The following is a 15,309-nucleotide window of genomic DNA, read 5'->3' as shown; positions in this document are numbered from 1 at the left end:
AAACCCTGAACTTCCCCACGGCTCCTGACATCATATATTCCTCACACAGCGACTGCGTTAGTGGATTTTGATGACAGACACCACTGTCCGATTCAGTACCACTCAAATATTTGAACAAGTTGGAGGTGTTGACAAACACCTTGGGACTGCGGTTGGAGGAGACTGCTGGTTTGAAAGGGTTGTTGTGAGCGCAGGAGAGGCACCCCGGCAGCTGGAAGAATGTTCCACCGGGCTCTCTGCAGACCTCTCAAGGGTTAGGCCAAAAGGGGGTCAGGAGGCTGGGCAGAAGCAGTTGCGGAGGGGAGTGTCAGGTACTGCGAGGGGCGGTGGGTGGGGGGATGATTTCTGAGCAGTCAGCCTGTTCCAGTGAAGGGCTGTAAACGGGCTCAGGCCGAGGGGAAAGGCAGAATCTTAACCTAAGTGGGTTTTCCCAGTATTTTGTTCCTATGGGCCAGTGGGGTGTACCGTTTCGCTTAATAATTGTGAGGCAAAGAAAAGGTATTGGAGGGTCTGTGTCTAGCTTGTCACAGGCGTCTGTGACCCACTAGGGGGCACCCGTGAGTCTGATTTGAGTCCTATGGGAAACTAGGACTAATTGCAGTGAGTGGTCCGGGAAGCAAAGACACGGTTAAAGGTCTCCAAGGTCCCGGGGCTGAGGTAACAAGTTCAACATCGTCAGAGGGCAAAAAGAGGAAAGGGGCAGCTCCTGACCTCCAGGAATTTGGAGACAAAATGAAGAGCCCAGACCAATTTACACACGTTCAAAAAATAGCCATCATTATAACAAGAAGGGAAAAGGAAAAGATGGGCATTAGAGAACTAGCAGTCATCATATCACTACATTCCCTGAGATCAGGAAAGCAGAACGCACTTCCTGAACCACGCCCCTTCCCCCAAGAGCCAAGAAAATCTAACCGGTGGAACTGGACTTTTGTAATCCAAGCTCCCTTCCTTACCTGGAAATTCTGCTTCCGGGCTCTGATTGGACAGTTTTTAAGGAACTCCAGCGTCCTGGAAAGGTGATCCAGTTGCACCTCTGCATGTCTGCAAAATGGACGTCAACGATGACTTCCTGTTGCTGAGAGGGAGAAGACAGACTCTGGCCCCAAAATGAAGAAATGAAAAAGTTCCCTCCCAATCCGCGCTGCTTGAGACTACGGGTGCCCGGTGGTTCAAACTGGGCCTTGAGAAGGGAGCGCCCAGGGATGATGTGGGCCTCGCGTGCTGGGTCCCGGGAGTGCCCTGAGCAGCTTGTGGGGCTGGCAAGGCCAGACAAGGAGGACAGGACAGGATGAAGACCGCAGTCCGGCAGCCAGCATCCTAGGCAGGACCTAGGGACCTAGAGAAGGCTGTTCTCCTAGGACAGGGTTTCTCTTCCGTGGATGTGTATTGGAATCACCTGGGGAGCTTCAACAGCCCCAGGCTCCAGGATGCTTCCTGGAATGATCTAATTAGAACGTTGGGTGGTGAGACCCACAGCATCAGTATTCTTTCAAAGCACCCCAGGTTACTCCAGTATGCAGACCAGAGGGCGAACCCCTGCCCTGGGGAGCTGTGAACTTGTCACGTGCAGGACTTCGTGAACCTGCCGCATATAGTTTCATAGGGCATATAGAGACGTAAGACATTGAATTGAACGCACACAGCCAGTGTGAAACAGGAGCAGAAAAGCAAAACCTAAACAAATTACAGTAAAATTGAAGCCCATCACAGTTCTCACTCACCTAAGGGTTTCTTAGCTTTTATTTTACATAAATGAAATAAAATACAACACATTCTTTCATGTCTAAGTCTTCTATGATTCAAAATTTATGCCTGTCAGATTTCTGCATTGTGTTACCTATAGTGGTAGATCGTTCATTCTCATTAGTGTATGTTTGCATCATATGACTATCCCACCATTTCTTTATCCATTTCACTGTTAATGAGCACGTAGGTAGTTTCTAGCAAGGAGCAACCACAAACAGAAGTACTGGATTCACCTTTCCATGTATGCAAATGTTCCGAGGAGTGAAACTGCGGATCACAGAACATGCATATGCTCAGCTTTAGATAATACTGCCAAGAAGTATTCCAAAGATTTATACCAATTAACATCACCGCAGCAGTGGGTGCCTGTCCTTTCTCCTGTGGTCCATCAGTGCCTCTTTCATTTCTGTGGAAACGCTAGGGATGAATTCAGGTAAGGAGTTCGATGCCAGGTGTATCAGTTGGGGTTTGTCAGAGAAACATAATCAGTACGACTGATGGATGGATGGGTGGCTGGGTGGATGGAGGGGTGGGTGGCTAGATAGATATTAGAAATTGGCTCAGGTGATTACAGAGGCTGATAAGACCCAAGACCTGTAGTCAGGAAGCTGGAAAACTGATGTGTACTTGGAGTTCAAAAGCTGTCAGGCTTGAGACACCCAAAAAGAGCTGATGTTTTAGTTCAAGTCCAAAGGCCTGAAGAGATCAAAGCCCCAGCTCCAAGCAGTCATCAGCAGGAAGAGTTCCCTCTTCCTGGTGGGAGGATGAGCCTTTTTCTTCTATTGAAGAAAATAGAAGGGGCTTCAAATGATTGGGCGAGGGTCACCCACAGTAGGCAGGGCAGTCTCCTTTACTCAGTCTATCCATTCAGAAGGTAATCCCATCCAAAAACATCCTCAATCGGGGACTGTTTGAAAGAGCCTAAAAGAATTAGTCAAAGAACTGTGTGGAGGTCCCAGGTGTGTGGACAGTGGTGTGGGGATTAACTAGGGAAATGTGGAGAGGGGGACTACATGAAAGAGGGGTGGAGGGGGAAAAAACTGGGACAACTGTAATAGCTTCAACAACAAAACACACACATCCTCATGGACACACCAAGAATAATGTTTAAGCAAATGTCAGCACACCTTGCTGCCCAGTCAGGTTGACAAATAACCACCACACCATGCTAGTCCGCCATTTCGTCTACAACCCTTCCTTTTCGGTGCTGTATAGTATTCCAATGTGAATATTATTTGCTGCAGGTGACTCCTTCTCACACTATTTCATTGTGTGACCACGTGGAAAAGTATTTATCCAGTCTACTATTGACGGACATGGGGGCCGTTTCCAGTTGGGGGCGTCTTGATGATATTGTCACCATAGATACTTGAGTTGCTTCTGTTTTGTTCCTAAACAACGTTACAAAGGCAACTGTATGCTTGTCTCCTTGTACATATATATACATAAACGTTTCTCGTGGGCAGTCACAGATCAAGAAATGACCACCTGGACCATGAGTGGAGAGAAAACAACACATCCAGAGGTTTCTCTCTCCACCTATTCCCCATCCCAGGCATTACCGTTTTCTCTCTCTCCACCCTCACCACAATGTGCCTTGACCAGCAGCCGCCCTTCCCAGAAGTTACTCACAGATTTTGTCTTACAAATTTGTATTGAAGGAAAATATAACTACAAAAAGTGCTTACATTTTAAGTGTGCAGTGCAATGCATTATCCTAAATTGAACATACATAAGTAACCCAGATAAAGAGAGGGAGAATTACCACCATCAAGAAAAGGAATGGTGCGTTACAGGACAGGTAATTCTATCTTTACCGACCCTTCGAAACTGCTCTGCAAAGTGACCGTGTCGATTAACTCTCACATCGGAAGTGACAAAGTGTACCCATTTCTTGTCACCCCGGTCAACACTTGGGGTGGTCCCACCCTAGTTTTACTACTAACTTCTACTAATAGGTAGAAATTCTGCCCTGTGGTTTTAAGTTGCTTTTCCTTATTTTTTAAAAAATATTATTGAGCATTTTTTCATGTTTGTTGGCCAGTGGGAATATTTTGTGTTCGTTTTGCTGTTGGATGATTCTGCTGTTTTGACCCTTTCTCTAAGAGCCTATATCGCTCACACGGTTTTCTGCTTCCTGCCCCGTCACTGCAGGCTTAATGTCGTCTCATCTCTAGTGCACTGACGCTTCCTAGGCTTCATGGATTATGCTAATGCTTCCCCAGAAACCTGCATGGGGGGCTAGTCTTTTACAATCATCACTACACCTGCTACCTTTTCACCCAGGTGTCATTAACCAGCGGCTGTGCATTTGGCTTCACAGGGCGTTTTCAGGGTCAATGGCCAGTATTACACTTGGTGGCCATACCAGTAGCTGAGTTCCCACTGTCTCACACCTGGCCCGCCATTGAGGTTAACATAGGCATTTGGGATTTGGTGCAGCTCAGTTCGCATCCCAGTAAAAGCACCCCTGTCTAGGAATTTCTGAAGACAGAAGTCATCTCATTTCCTTTGCTGGCTCTGGGATCTTGGACAAGTCACTCCAACCCCAGGAGCCAGCCTACCCTGCTGTCAAATGAGACCATAGAGACGCCCTCCCTGCCTGCCTCCCAGAGTAGTTTTGGATATCAAATGAAGGAGCACTGGGCTGTTCAAAGTATTCCCCGGGGCACCAGCGCCAGTCAGGATGAGGGGTTGTGGCTTACTGACAAGCACGGACCCCAGGCTCAGAGAGCCACCCTGTGCAAACCTGGGGTGGAGTTGTGGATATGACATACCAATGTGCTGTTTCGCCCACGTGTCCTGTAATAACGGGCAGGCCACCTAGTAAATAGCTGGATGAAGATGGTATTGAGTCAGAAGGCACCGTCGGTGGAAACAGACACATAATTATGATTGGATTTCAGATGTTCAAGCATGACCTGAATTAATCAACCTGCTGATTAGCCCAAATTCCTGTATTGTTGAGCCTGTAACACAAAGTGTGGGAGGGGTCCACTGTGGAAGGAAAGCACATCTGGGCAGGGAGGCCTGTGCAGAGCGTTGCATGGGCAGCCGCAGGTGGCTCTGTCCTGCTCCAGGGGTGAGGCCGGGCCCAGGGCAGGACGGTGGGGGTGAGAGGCTGTGCCTGCACTCGGATCAGAGCTGCTGAGGAGCGAGCAGCACGTGGATCCTGCTGCCACCAGGCAGAGCTCTTCAATGAGGGGGGCTCGGGGGGGCTCTGTGTCTGCGTAACTGAGCTCCAGCCAGAAGCCTCGGAAGACAGAGGAGGTGCAGCTGCCTCCTGGCTCTCGGGAGGAGCCGGTCTCTCTCCCTCGGCTGCAGGCTTGGGGACGGCCAGGCTCAACTCCACCGGAGCCATGCCAGCCAACCTCACAGAGGGCAGCCCCAAGGCCAACGGGACCACAGAGACGCTGGATTCTCAGGCAGCCACCTGCTTCCCCACAACTTTCACGGAAGTGGTGGAAGACAAGGAGGAATGGGGCTCCTTCTACTCCTCCTTCAAGGTAAGCATCCTGCCTTCCACTCCGAACACTGATTTTAAAAAGCAGGACAAGTAGACTGGCTCCTTTGTAACACAAATAGCCAGCGTTGTAAATAGGGGCAGTTTGTTTTCTTCACTTAAAAGAATGAATGAAAACCAAACTGATGAGCTACAGCAACAAGTTCTGTACAGCAAGAGAGGACCTACAGGGCAGTTTGTTATGAACACAGATATTCTTCCTGCTGCTGCCAAAATGTGTGAATATGAATGGATGATTTATTTTTAATTTTTCACTCTTTTCCTTAGGTGGGAGTTTGTTAAAACAATCCTATAGTTGTGCTGGAAATGTCTGTCTTGTAGGGGTCACTGCTGTGATTTTTTTGCTGGGAACATCAGAGGGGCGGCAACACCCACCCCCACCCAGGACAGGAAATGCCAGGAGAGACATATTCCCGGGATCACTGATTCTTTGCCTTAAGCATCAGTAAGAACTACATTCTTGGGCAGTAGTGGGTGGTGTGACTGTTTGCAACAAGTGTCCCAGAACAAATAAAGGAACCAGAGTTGGATGAGTTTTCAACTCACGTGTATGCGAGGGCTGCACGGAGGGACGTTTCTCATTAAGCTGACACTGTTATTCTCTTTTCTGAAACGAGATAGTGGTCAGGGCCACAGGAGGCACCCGCTAAACAACAGCTTCCTGCTTCTTGTGTCGGGATGCGTGGGGCATCGGGTTATTTCACACACTGCCCGACGGCTGACTCGGGCATGGCAATAATTCTCAGGTCTCAAGCTGGCCCGTTATACCCTAAATGAAAATACTTCAGGAAAAATTCTAGCAGTTTTTTATTTTTTGCAACCTTCTTGGTGTTCTGGAAATGATTTCATTTTTACCCAAGGCACAATAGAATTACTGTAACATCCACCTCTGTATTATAGCTTTGATTCCGTGAGAACACAGAATAAAACTTTCAGCAGGGGGCTGTCCCCAGAGCCATCCTCAGGTCCCTCAAGGAACAAGACATGCTGTGTAGCAAAGCATGGCCCAGATATGTCACTTAGGCTGGCTGCATAGGGCCCTGCCCCTCAGAACCCCTCCTAAAGCATTCACGGGCACAGCCCCGCTGCCCAGCGCCACAGTAGAAAATGCACACTGAAATTGGAGCTTGCTGTCATTTACCTGTTGGCTGAATAAGCCCCGCTATGAAATCTGCCTGCAGACTCAGAGCTTCTGCCTTGGAGAAGCAGCCTGCGTGCACCAAGAGGCATAGGGCTGCTCTCGGACACGCTGCCTCTGCAGCCTGTGTGATATTCATAGAACATGGCAGCAAACAGGGTGAAGCGAGACTGGTCATTGCAAAAGCGATGACCACCAGCAGTAATGCAGTTGTTCTGAGACTCAGGCAATACTCACTTCCAGCTGAAACCCCATTTGCCACTTTTTAATTTTTACTTATTTATTTTGAGAGAGAGGGGAAGGGAGGACGAAAGAGGGAGAGAAATATCAGTGTGTGGTTGCCTTTCACGTGGCCTTCACTGGGGACCTGGCCTGCATCTCAGCCATGCGCCCTGGCTGGGAATCGAACCAGCAACCCTTTGGTTTGCAGCCCATGCTCAATCCACTGAGCTGTACCAGCCAGGGCAGCCATTTTTTTCAATACAGCTCCTGAAGGGACATTTTGAATACTTCGACAAACAAATCCCTCCCTCACTCTCTACTAGTGTCCGTACTCCATCCTAGCAACAGCATCTCTGAGTGCTAATGGGAACCACCTCGTTCTTATCTCATTTCTATAGGTATGTTAGCCATCAAACAAGTGGGCCACTTGGCTGAGGAGAGAAGCAGAAAGAGAGCAGGCCAAAAGCTGACAATGCTCTTTTTTATTTTTTGGAGACATATAAGCCTTGACTAAAACCAGCAATTTTGAGTTACACAGCAGTCAATGCTGGTGTTTCTGGAAGCCTAGCTTAAATGTCTCAGACTAACTTTTCCCAGGGCTCCCTTGGAGCCTAAGCAGCTCTGATGCACAGTTGAGATGGATACAGTTCTGATAAATAGAAAACGTACCCGTGTTTGCTGCGACACTTTAATTCCACCAGCTTCTCCAGAAGAAAGTCAGAGTCGGGTTTGTTTGCTACCTTCCAAGTGTGTCCTTTTAAACCCCTCTGCCTTTACCAAAATCAGTAAAAATGTCATAAAAATAAAAATGCAAACAGCAGGAAAAGCAGCAGAACTAATAACAACAGCAATCGCCACACGTCTCGCTGCGGGCTGTCTTGGTTACAGGAACCCTTCTAAACGACTTCTGTGAAGGGTCTCACTTAATTCTCACTGTTCATGGAGCACCCTTCCATCTGCAATTGCTTTCCATCTCCATCTGTGTTTATCTAAGTTCTACTCACTCTTTAAGGCTCTTTTTGTGCTGCTTCCTCCATGAAGCCCCCCTGGACTGATTCCTCCTCTGAGTTCCAGTAGCATCATGGAGTGTACCTCTCCCCTTGCCACTTAATCCAACTCTGTCTTCATCTGCTCTTTCTATATGTGTAACAGTCATTAAGCAACTTGAGTAGTAAAAGCAACATGTGATGTTTGTTTCAAATTCTTTCCAGAAAGCAGCACCATCCTGGGCACAGTCAGTAAACATTCACTGCAGAAATGAAGTATGGGGTTCTCTTTCTGTCCATTGCCTGCATGTTGTCGGACCAGGCAACAAGTAGCTTGCTTTCTCCACGACAGTGGCGGGGGTCTTGGTAAACACCACCACCTGGGGCATCCCTGCCCTGCCTGCCCTCTGCCAGCCGCATGTACTGAGGTCCTTCTCTGCAGGCACATTCAGCACATCCTCATCCCAACGTGCCCAGGATAAGTTGCAGATCCTGGTGGGTGGGTTGTGGAATTAGTTGTGGCACCACAGACTGGTACCCCTGTTCCTGGTTAGCCCTGGGGAACATGTACCCACTGCATTGCAGCCCGACCCAGATTCGGCCACCATGCCTTGGTCTCCAGGCCTGGGCTGCTAACTCGGCTCCCTGCCCAGTGCCCCCATTCTTCTCTGAACCCCAAAGCTGTCTAGGCAGAAGGCAAGATATCCCTGCCTAGATCTTCCTAGGCCTTCCCTCATAGGCTTAGATCCTTTTCCTCTTTCTATCAACACCCCTAAATCCTTGCCCTGCTCCCCACTGGTCTAAACTACTCTCCCATCTTTTTAAAAAATATTTTATTTATTTATTTTAGAGAGAGGGGACAGGAAGAAGAGTGGGAGAGAAACATCAATGTGTGGTTGCCTCTCACGTGTCCCCTACTGGGGACCTGGCCTACAGCAGGGGCATGTGCCCTGACTGGGAATCGAACTGGCGACCCTTTGCTTCATAGGCCTGTGCTCAATCCACTGAGCTACACCAGCCAGGACACTACTCTGCCATCTTAAGCATGTCTTTGGATATCAGCAGGGCATCAGCAATAAGTTCACTACCTTCTTCCTCTATAATGAACTTCAAGTGACTGGTACAATGTGGTCCTGGGTTCAAGATCATTCATGCCCTGGTTTCCTTCATGGTTTCCAGTTTCTCATACTTTCAAGGTCCCATCCGCTTCCTTCCTCAAGTCCCAAACCCCAGCATTAAGAAATTATTTACCGGAAGTTTTCAAGGAGGATGGGGCCTGTCTCTTCAGATAGTAAACTGGGGCCCTGAATAGAAAGCTGGGCAAGTTTTGTGGGGTTTTTTGTCTTTAAGAATGTCTTTTACTCACACAAGTCATGCACATAATAATCATATACAACACTTATACAGCATTATATGCCAGACACTATTCTAGACACTTTACATAGACTAGTCATTTAGTTTTTCACAACATTGCTATAAAATAGGTACTAGTTTGAACCCCATTTTCCAGACAACAAAACGGTTAAGTAACTATCCAATATCACAAAACGAAGAAGGGACAGAGGCAGTATTTGAACCCAGATAGTGCGGCTGAAGTCTGCGTGTTATACTTCAGTGCTTATAAAAAATTCTTTCAAAGTTGTGCAAGTGTATTTGGAGGTGAGAGAAATCACAGAGGCCTACCTGGTGGGGCTCGGATCTTGAAAAAAATGAATGTGGAATAAAAATGACTGAAGTTTAGGAAAGACTGGTTTAGACTGTCTCTAACTTTTAATTATAAGGAATGCTCGAATATCTTCTGAGACATACCTGGGAGAATTTCTGTAGAGTAGATACAGGGACGTATGGTGTAAGTTGGTGGTCTAGTTTCATTTTTCCACGTGCGCCTGCCCAGATCTCCCAACACCATTTATTGAAGGGGCCATTTTTACCCCACTTTATGCTCCTGCCCCCTTTGCCAAATATCAATTGATTGTAGGGACATGGACTTATTTTGGGTTCTCTGCTCTGTTCTATCGATCTGTGCATCTGTTCTTATGCCAGTAACAGACCATTTTGTTTACAGTGGCCTTGTAATATAGTTTGACATCAAGTATTGTTATCCCTCCTACTTTGTTCTTTTATCCTTAAGATTTCTGAGGCTATTCAGGGTTGTTTTTGTTCCGTATAAATTTTTGAAATATTTGTTCTTGATCTGTGAAATATGCCATTGGTATTTTAATAGGGATTACATTGAATCTATAGATTGCTTTGGGTAGTGTGGACATTTTAATGATGTTAATTCTCCAATCCATGAACACAGTACATGCTTCCATTTATCTGTGTCTTCCTTAATTTCTTTAGTGTTCTGCAGTTTTCTGAGTACATGTATTTTACCTCCTTGATTAAGTTTATTCCTGGGTACTTTATTTTTCTTGTATATGGGGTTTTTTTCTAGTTTCTGTTTCTGATATTTCATTGTTGGTATACAAGAATGCCTTTGATTTCTGAATACTGACTTTGCATCTTGCTATTTTGCCAAATTCACTTATTAGGTCAAGCAGTTTTTTTGCGAGACTGTAGGGCTTTCTAGGTATGCTATCATGTCATCTGTAAATAATGATGGGTTTACTTCCTCCTATCTAATTGGGATGCCTTTTATTTATTTTTCTTGTTTGATCACTATGGTAGAACTTCCAGTACTATGTTGAGTAAAAGTGGTGAAAGTGGACACCCTTGTCTTGTTTCTGGTCTTAAGGAGAAAGCTTTTAAGTTTCTGCCCATAGAGTATGATATTGGCTGTAAGTTTCTCATATGTGGCCTTTATTATGTTGAGTTGTGCTCCTTCTTTTCCCACTTTGCTGAGTGTTTTTATCATGAATGGGTGCTATATTTTATCAAATGCTTTTCAGCATCTATTGATATGATCATGTGATTTTTACCTTTAATTTTATTTATGTGATGTATTATGTGTATTGATTTGCAAATATTGTACCATCCTTGCATCCCTGGAATAAATCCCACTTGATCATGGTGTGTGATCTTTTTAATGAATTGCTGGATCCAGATTGCCAATATTTTGTTGAGGATTTCAGCATCTATGTTCGTCAAAGATACTGGCCTGTAATTTTCTTTCTTTGTTGTGTCTTTACCTGGTTTTGGAATTAGGATAATACTGGCCTCATAAAAAGAGTTTGGGAGACTTCCCTCTCTTTGAATTTTCTGGAATAGTTTCAGAAGGACAGGAGTTAGTTCTTCTCTAAATGTTTGGTAAAATTTGTCCATGAAGCCATCTGGTCCCGGGCTTTTTTGATTACTACTTCAATTTCACTAGCTGTTATTAATCTCTTCAGGTTTTCTGCGGCTTCCCTATTCCATTTGGGAAGACTGCATGTTTCTAAAAATTTGTCCATTTTGCCCAGAAATTTGTCCATTTTGTCCAATTTCTTGGCATATAGTTGTTTCTAGTAATTTCTTATGATCCTTTGTATTTCGATGGTACCAGCTGTAATCTCTCCTCTTTCATTCCTGATTTTATTTATTTGGGTCTTCAATCTTTTTTTCTTGATGAGTCTGAATAAATGCTTGTCAATTTTGTTTATCTTTCCAAAGAAATAGCCCCTGGATTTATTGATCCTTTGAACTGTTTTTTTTTTTTTTAGCCTCTCTGTCTTTTAATTCTGCTCTGATCTTGATTATTTCCTTCCTTCTACTCACTCTGGGCTTTGTTTTTTGTTGTTCCTCCAGTTCTTACAGACGTAGGGTTAAGCTGTTTGAGAGTTTGAAAGCTGTGCAAATTAAAAATGAAGGTGAAGAAAAAAAAATGAAGGTGAAGTAATAGTCCCTTCATAGTAGCCTCTCACTTTACTGGGAAATTTGCTAGCAATCTTTTCCAAATCTCTGATTCTTAATGATGAGAAAATTAACTCAGAGTTACTGGGAGGGAAACCTGTCTCAGTTAGTAAATTGCCTAAGTTATAAAATAATGCAAATGAATTCAGTTTTATTGCTCTTAGGTGAGGGGAGAAACGTGAACCAAGACTGCTAGGTATTACCTAATGATGATCTTTTATTGAATCTTCTTTAGTGACTAGTTACAAATCGTACATAATTAGTCTGTTGTTTATATGCAAATGGTAGCTTCCCTGTGCTTGAGGGTAACTGGTCACAGTTTGTTCCCCTCCCTTGTGGCTCTTCAGCCTGCTGTCTACTTTTCCTAGCATGTTCCTTTTCCTAACATGCCCTTCCTCCATTAATGTAACAAAAGCAAATTCCAGTTCAGCCCATTTCCATTCTCACACACCAGGCTTTAAGCAAGAGCTTAATTTAAGAAGTTTAAGCCCTGGCTGGTGTAGCTCAGTGGTTTGAGCACGGGCCTGCAAACCACATGATCGTGGTTTGATTCCCAGTCAGGGCACATGCCTGGGTTGCAGGCCAGTTCTTAGCAGGGGACACACCAGAGGCAACCATACATTGATGTTTCTCTCCTTCTCTCCTTCCCTTGCCCTCTGAAGATAAATAAATATAATCTTAAAAAAAAAAGAAGTTTAAGTGAACTGTACTGTGCTTGTTTTTGTCATATTTAGGTTGATAATTTATTTGTAAGAAATCCTCCCTACTGAGTACTGGCATTTTCACCTCCAGTGACTGTCATTTCAGCTCCTCTGGGCCTGCTCGCCTGCTTCCCAGAACCCCCCTCTTAGGCCATCACCCCCCTTCAGGTCTTGCTTGTCCCCCTTCCTACCCTGGACCCCAGGACCACATCAGTGAGGCCCTTCCTGGAACCCAGGACCCCCTGGTCCCCTTGGCTTACAGTGTATCTCCTACAAGTTACAACAAGGGGTCTTGGCATTTGCATTATGCATTTTTTATCCTCTTCTAATTAGTTCTACTCAATATGTTCATTTTCAGTTTCTACCATTGAATCCTGCAGCCTTTCTTATGGAAATTATTACACACTGTGCTCAGTGAGGTAATTATTATAGGTCTCCTATTTACTATTACACTGCCCCGACTCACCTCTTCAAGTCTGCTCCCCTAGGTCAGCTCCACCATGTCCAACTTCCCACCATGTCATTGAGAAAGGCACAGATGTTGCTGACTGGCCCCATAAGGATGCCATACAATTCCCAAGTCACTCTAGTTGTCAGAAAGGGAAACTTCATCAGTTAAACTTCTCCTCGTGTGACTAATGCACATGACAGCAGGACACATGATCTTAGTTCACCAGAGTACACTCAGTCATTACAGAACTTCTCGGCCCGCAAAGGGTCTTCCTGTCGTCTGACTCAGGGGAGCCACGGAAGCTGTAGGGGGGTGTTCTTGCAGTGTGCTCCTGCATGTGGCAGGGATGAGGGCAAGGCCAGCCCAAGGAGGAAGCTGAGCAGGTTGGCATCGGCTGAGATGAGCGTTCTTCTGGCCTTCAGAAATGGTCATCCTGGCCCCGACCCTCACGTGGACTGCCCCCCCTACCCGTCCCAGGTCAAGTGTACACTACCTTCTGTTACAGCGTCCCTTTGTCAGGCCTCCTTCAAAGACACAGGCAGTCACAGCTCTCTCAATCCTGGCTGAGAGAATGTCCATGTCCTTACCGGGAATGAAAAGTTAACTTCTTCACTCCCAAACCTGGGGCATCAGAGAACAAAGTGGGGTTGTCTCTGGTTCTTTCTCTGCTCCCTGGGTAGACACTCAAACATTCACTCCACAACAGCTGTGAAAATCCCTGGGGGTGTCCATTCCTTGGTTTCTGTTCAGCAAGCCCTGCTTCTAACTCTGAGCCTCCAATACTTGGTGGCGCTGTTTCCTCCCCTCCCTTGTGTGCTCACCGGTGGAGGTGGCACTATAATGTCCTCTCATCAGTGTCCTGCTCTCCTGACACCAGGCCCACCGTTGCACCCGCTCACACTCCCATGTCTTTGGCCTCTTGCCGTGTCGTGAGGAATCTGACCACACTGTTCTTCCAAACTTCTAGTCCTAGACTCTCTGCTCCAAGTGCACGAAAGAGGCATCCTCTGTCAAGGGAAAAGGCCATTTCTCTTCACCCTCCAAGAAGCATTTTGAAAGCCCGGCGCTGACTTCTTTCTCTCTGTCTGCGTTGACAGAGTGAAGATTTTCCCCTGAGGCCCAATGGCTGCCTGGCCGGTGGAGGTTTTATCGAGGAAGTAGGATAGAACCCATCCATTAATGCTTCAAATCGTCCCCTAACATCCACGAAATAACTTCCTGTTGATGTACTGGGTGGGAATGTTTCCAGCCATGAACTTAAGGAACTGAATTTGGTGCCTCCCTCAGTCCACCTGGGTGTGGAAAATGTAGCCTAGCCATCCCTCAGTGTAATAAACTCAGGCTCTCAGATCTTCATCATTTTAGTACCGCACAGGCTCTAACACCAGACAGCTGGGGTCAAGTCCATTCTGGCGCTGCCACCATCTGGCTATGTGACCTTGACAGTTGGCTTCTGCCTGTACCCTGGTTTACTCATCCAACAAATGATGCTCTTTAGAGGGTGGCCAGGAAAGGTTAAGTGACTGAATGCTTGTGAGTGCAGACTTGAAGAACAGCGAGTGGCCTGCAGTAAAGAGTTAACAAATGCGAGTCATTATATCCCTGCTACTAGCAGTTTCACACTTTTCTCAAAGCCGTTGACTGAGCGGTGACAAGCTACCTCTTAGTAAGTGACCCTGAGGGAGATCCCCACAGCTTGGGACCCTCCAGGGTGCCTTCAATACGCGTTGGGTCCTTCAACAGCAGTGATGAGTTGAGCTGTTTCTTATCTTTTAATTAGACTGTGGACCACGTAGAATGAGATAATTAGAGAAGATCCCACTTCTGACTTTATTGTCCCCATATAATGTCTGATTTTTATCTAGACGAGCTCAATGGCCGACTTCGTGAACAGCTATTCACAGAACAGGAAATTATGCCCTATCCGGAGAGAGGACAGCTGGGCTTCTGACGTGCCGAAAGGGCTTTGGAGGCCGCAGGAAAGCAAAACCAGCCAAGGTCACCAAGAAGTCATTAAGGAGTAGTCAGGGTTCTTTTCTTTCTCACTCAGGCAATATTGGTGGCTGCCTAAAAATGACGGGTCTCTTGCCTAGTCTGGTCAGCACTGTGCAGTTCACAATGCAATTTCAGGCAATGTCGGCGGAACCTCCTTTCAGCTCTAAGAGGGTTGGAAATAGCATTCTTACTCTCTTTTAACCAGATATGAAACCGAAGTTGAAGAGAAATCAAGGATGTGAACATCTTAAAAAGTAAAACAAAATAGGAAAGAAAGAAGGCAGAAAGGGAGAGAGGGAGGAAGGAAGAGAGGGAAGGGGGAATGGAGGGAAAAAGGAATAATTTCAAAGATTTTTTAAAATTTATTTATCCTTAAAGGGGAAGGGAAGGAGAGAAGGAGAGAAATATCAATGTATGGTTGCCTCTCATGGGTCCCCTGCTGGAAAGTGGACTGCAACCCAGGCATGTGCCCTGACTGGGAATCAAACCATGATCCTTTGGTTTGCAGGCCCGCGCTCAATCCACTGAGCTACACCAGTGAGGGCAGAAGGAATAACTTCAAATATAATCTTCTGCTGATTTTAGTCAGCATAGGTTAGACTCTGCAGCAGTAAAAGGCAACCCCTTAACGTTAAGAAGCATCTGTCTGCACCTTTCAGAGCAGCTGCAACCTCTGCAAGGTTAATGGTCTAACACATAAAAGGTTTTTTTTT

General features: G+C 46.0%; 1 protein-coding gene across 2 annotated transcripts in view; it reads left to right on the top strand.

The window, feature by feature from the left end:
- The first annotated feature begins 4,961 nt into the window (after positions 1-4,961).
- NPSR1 (neuropeptide S receptor 1) overlaps positions 4,962-15,309 on the top strand; it is a 103,214-nt gene continuing 92,866 nt past the window's right edge. For both annotated transcript variants that reach the window (XM_037041159.1, XM_037041158.1), the window contains exon 1: positions 4,962-5,255. In XM_037041159.1, coding sequence (XP_036897054.1) covers positions 5,109-5,255 — 147 coding nt within the window. In that variant the 5' untranslated portion in view covers positions 4,962-5,108. The remainder of the gene's footprint in view (positions 5,256-15,309) is intronic.

Source organism: Sturnira hondurensis, unplaced genomic scaffold (genome assembly GCF_014824575.4).
Source record: "Sturnira hondurensis isolate 20B ecotype Veracruz unplaced genomic scaffold, ASM1482457v3 Scaffold0002840, whole genome shotgun sequence".
Taxonomy (NCBI): Eukaryota; Metazoa; Chordata; class Mammalia; order Chiroptera; family Phyllostomidae; genus Sturnira; species Sturnira hondurensis.
This window is presented reverse-complemented; position numbering and strand designations above follow the sequence as displayed.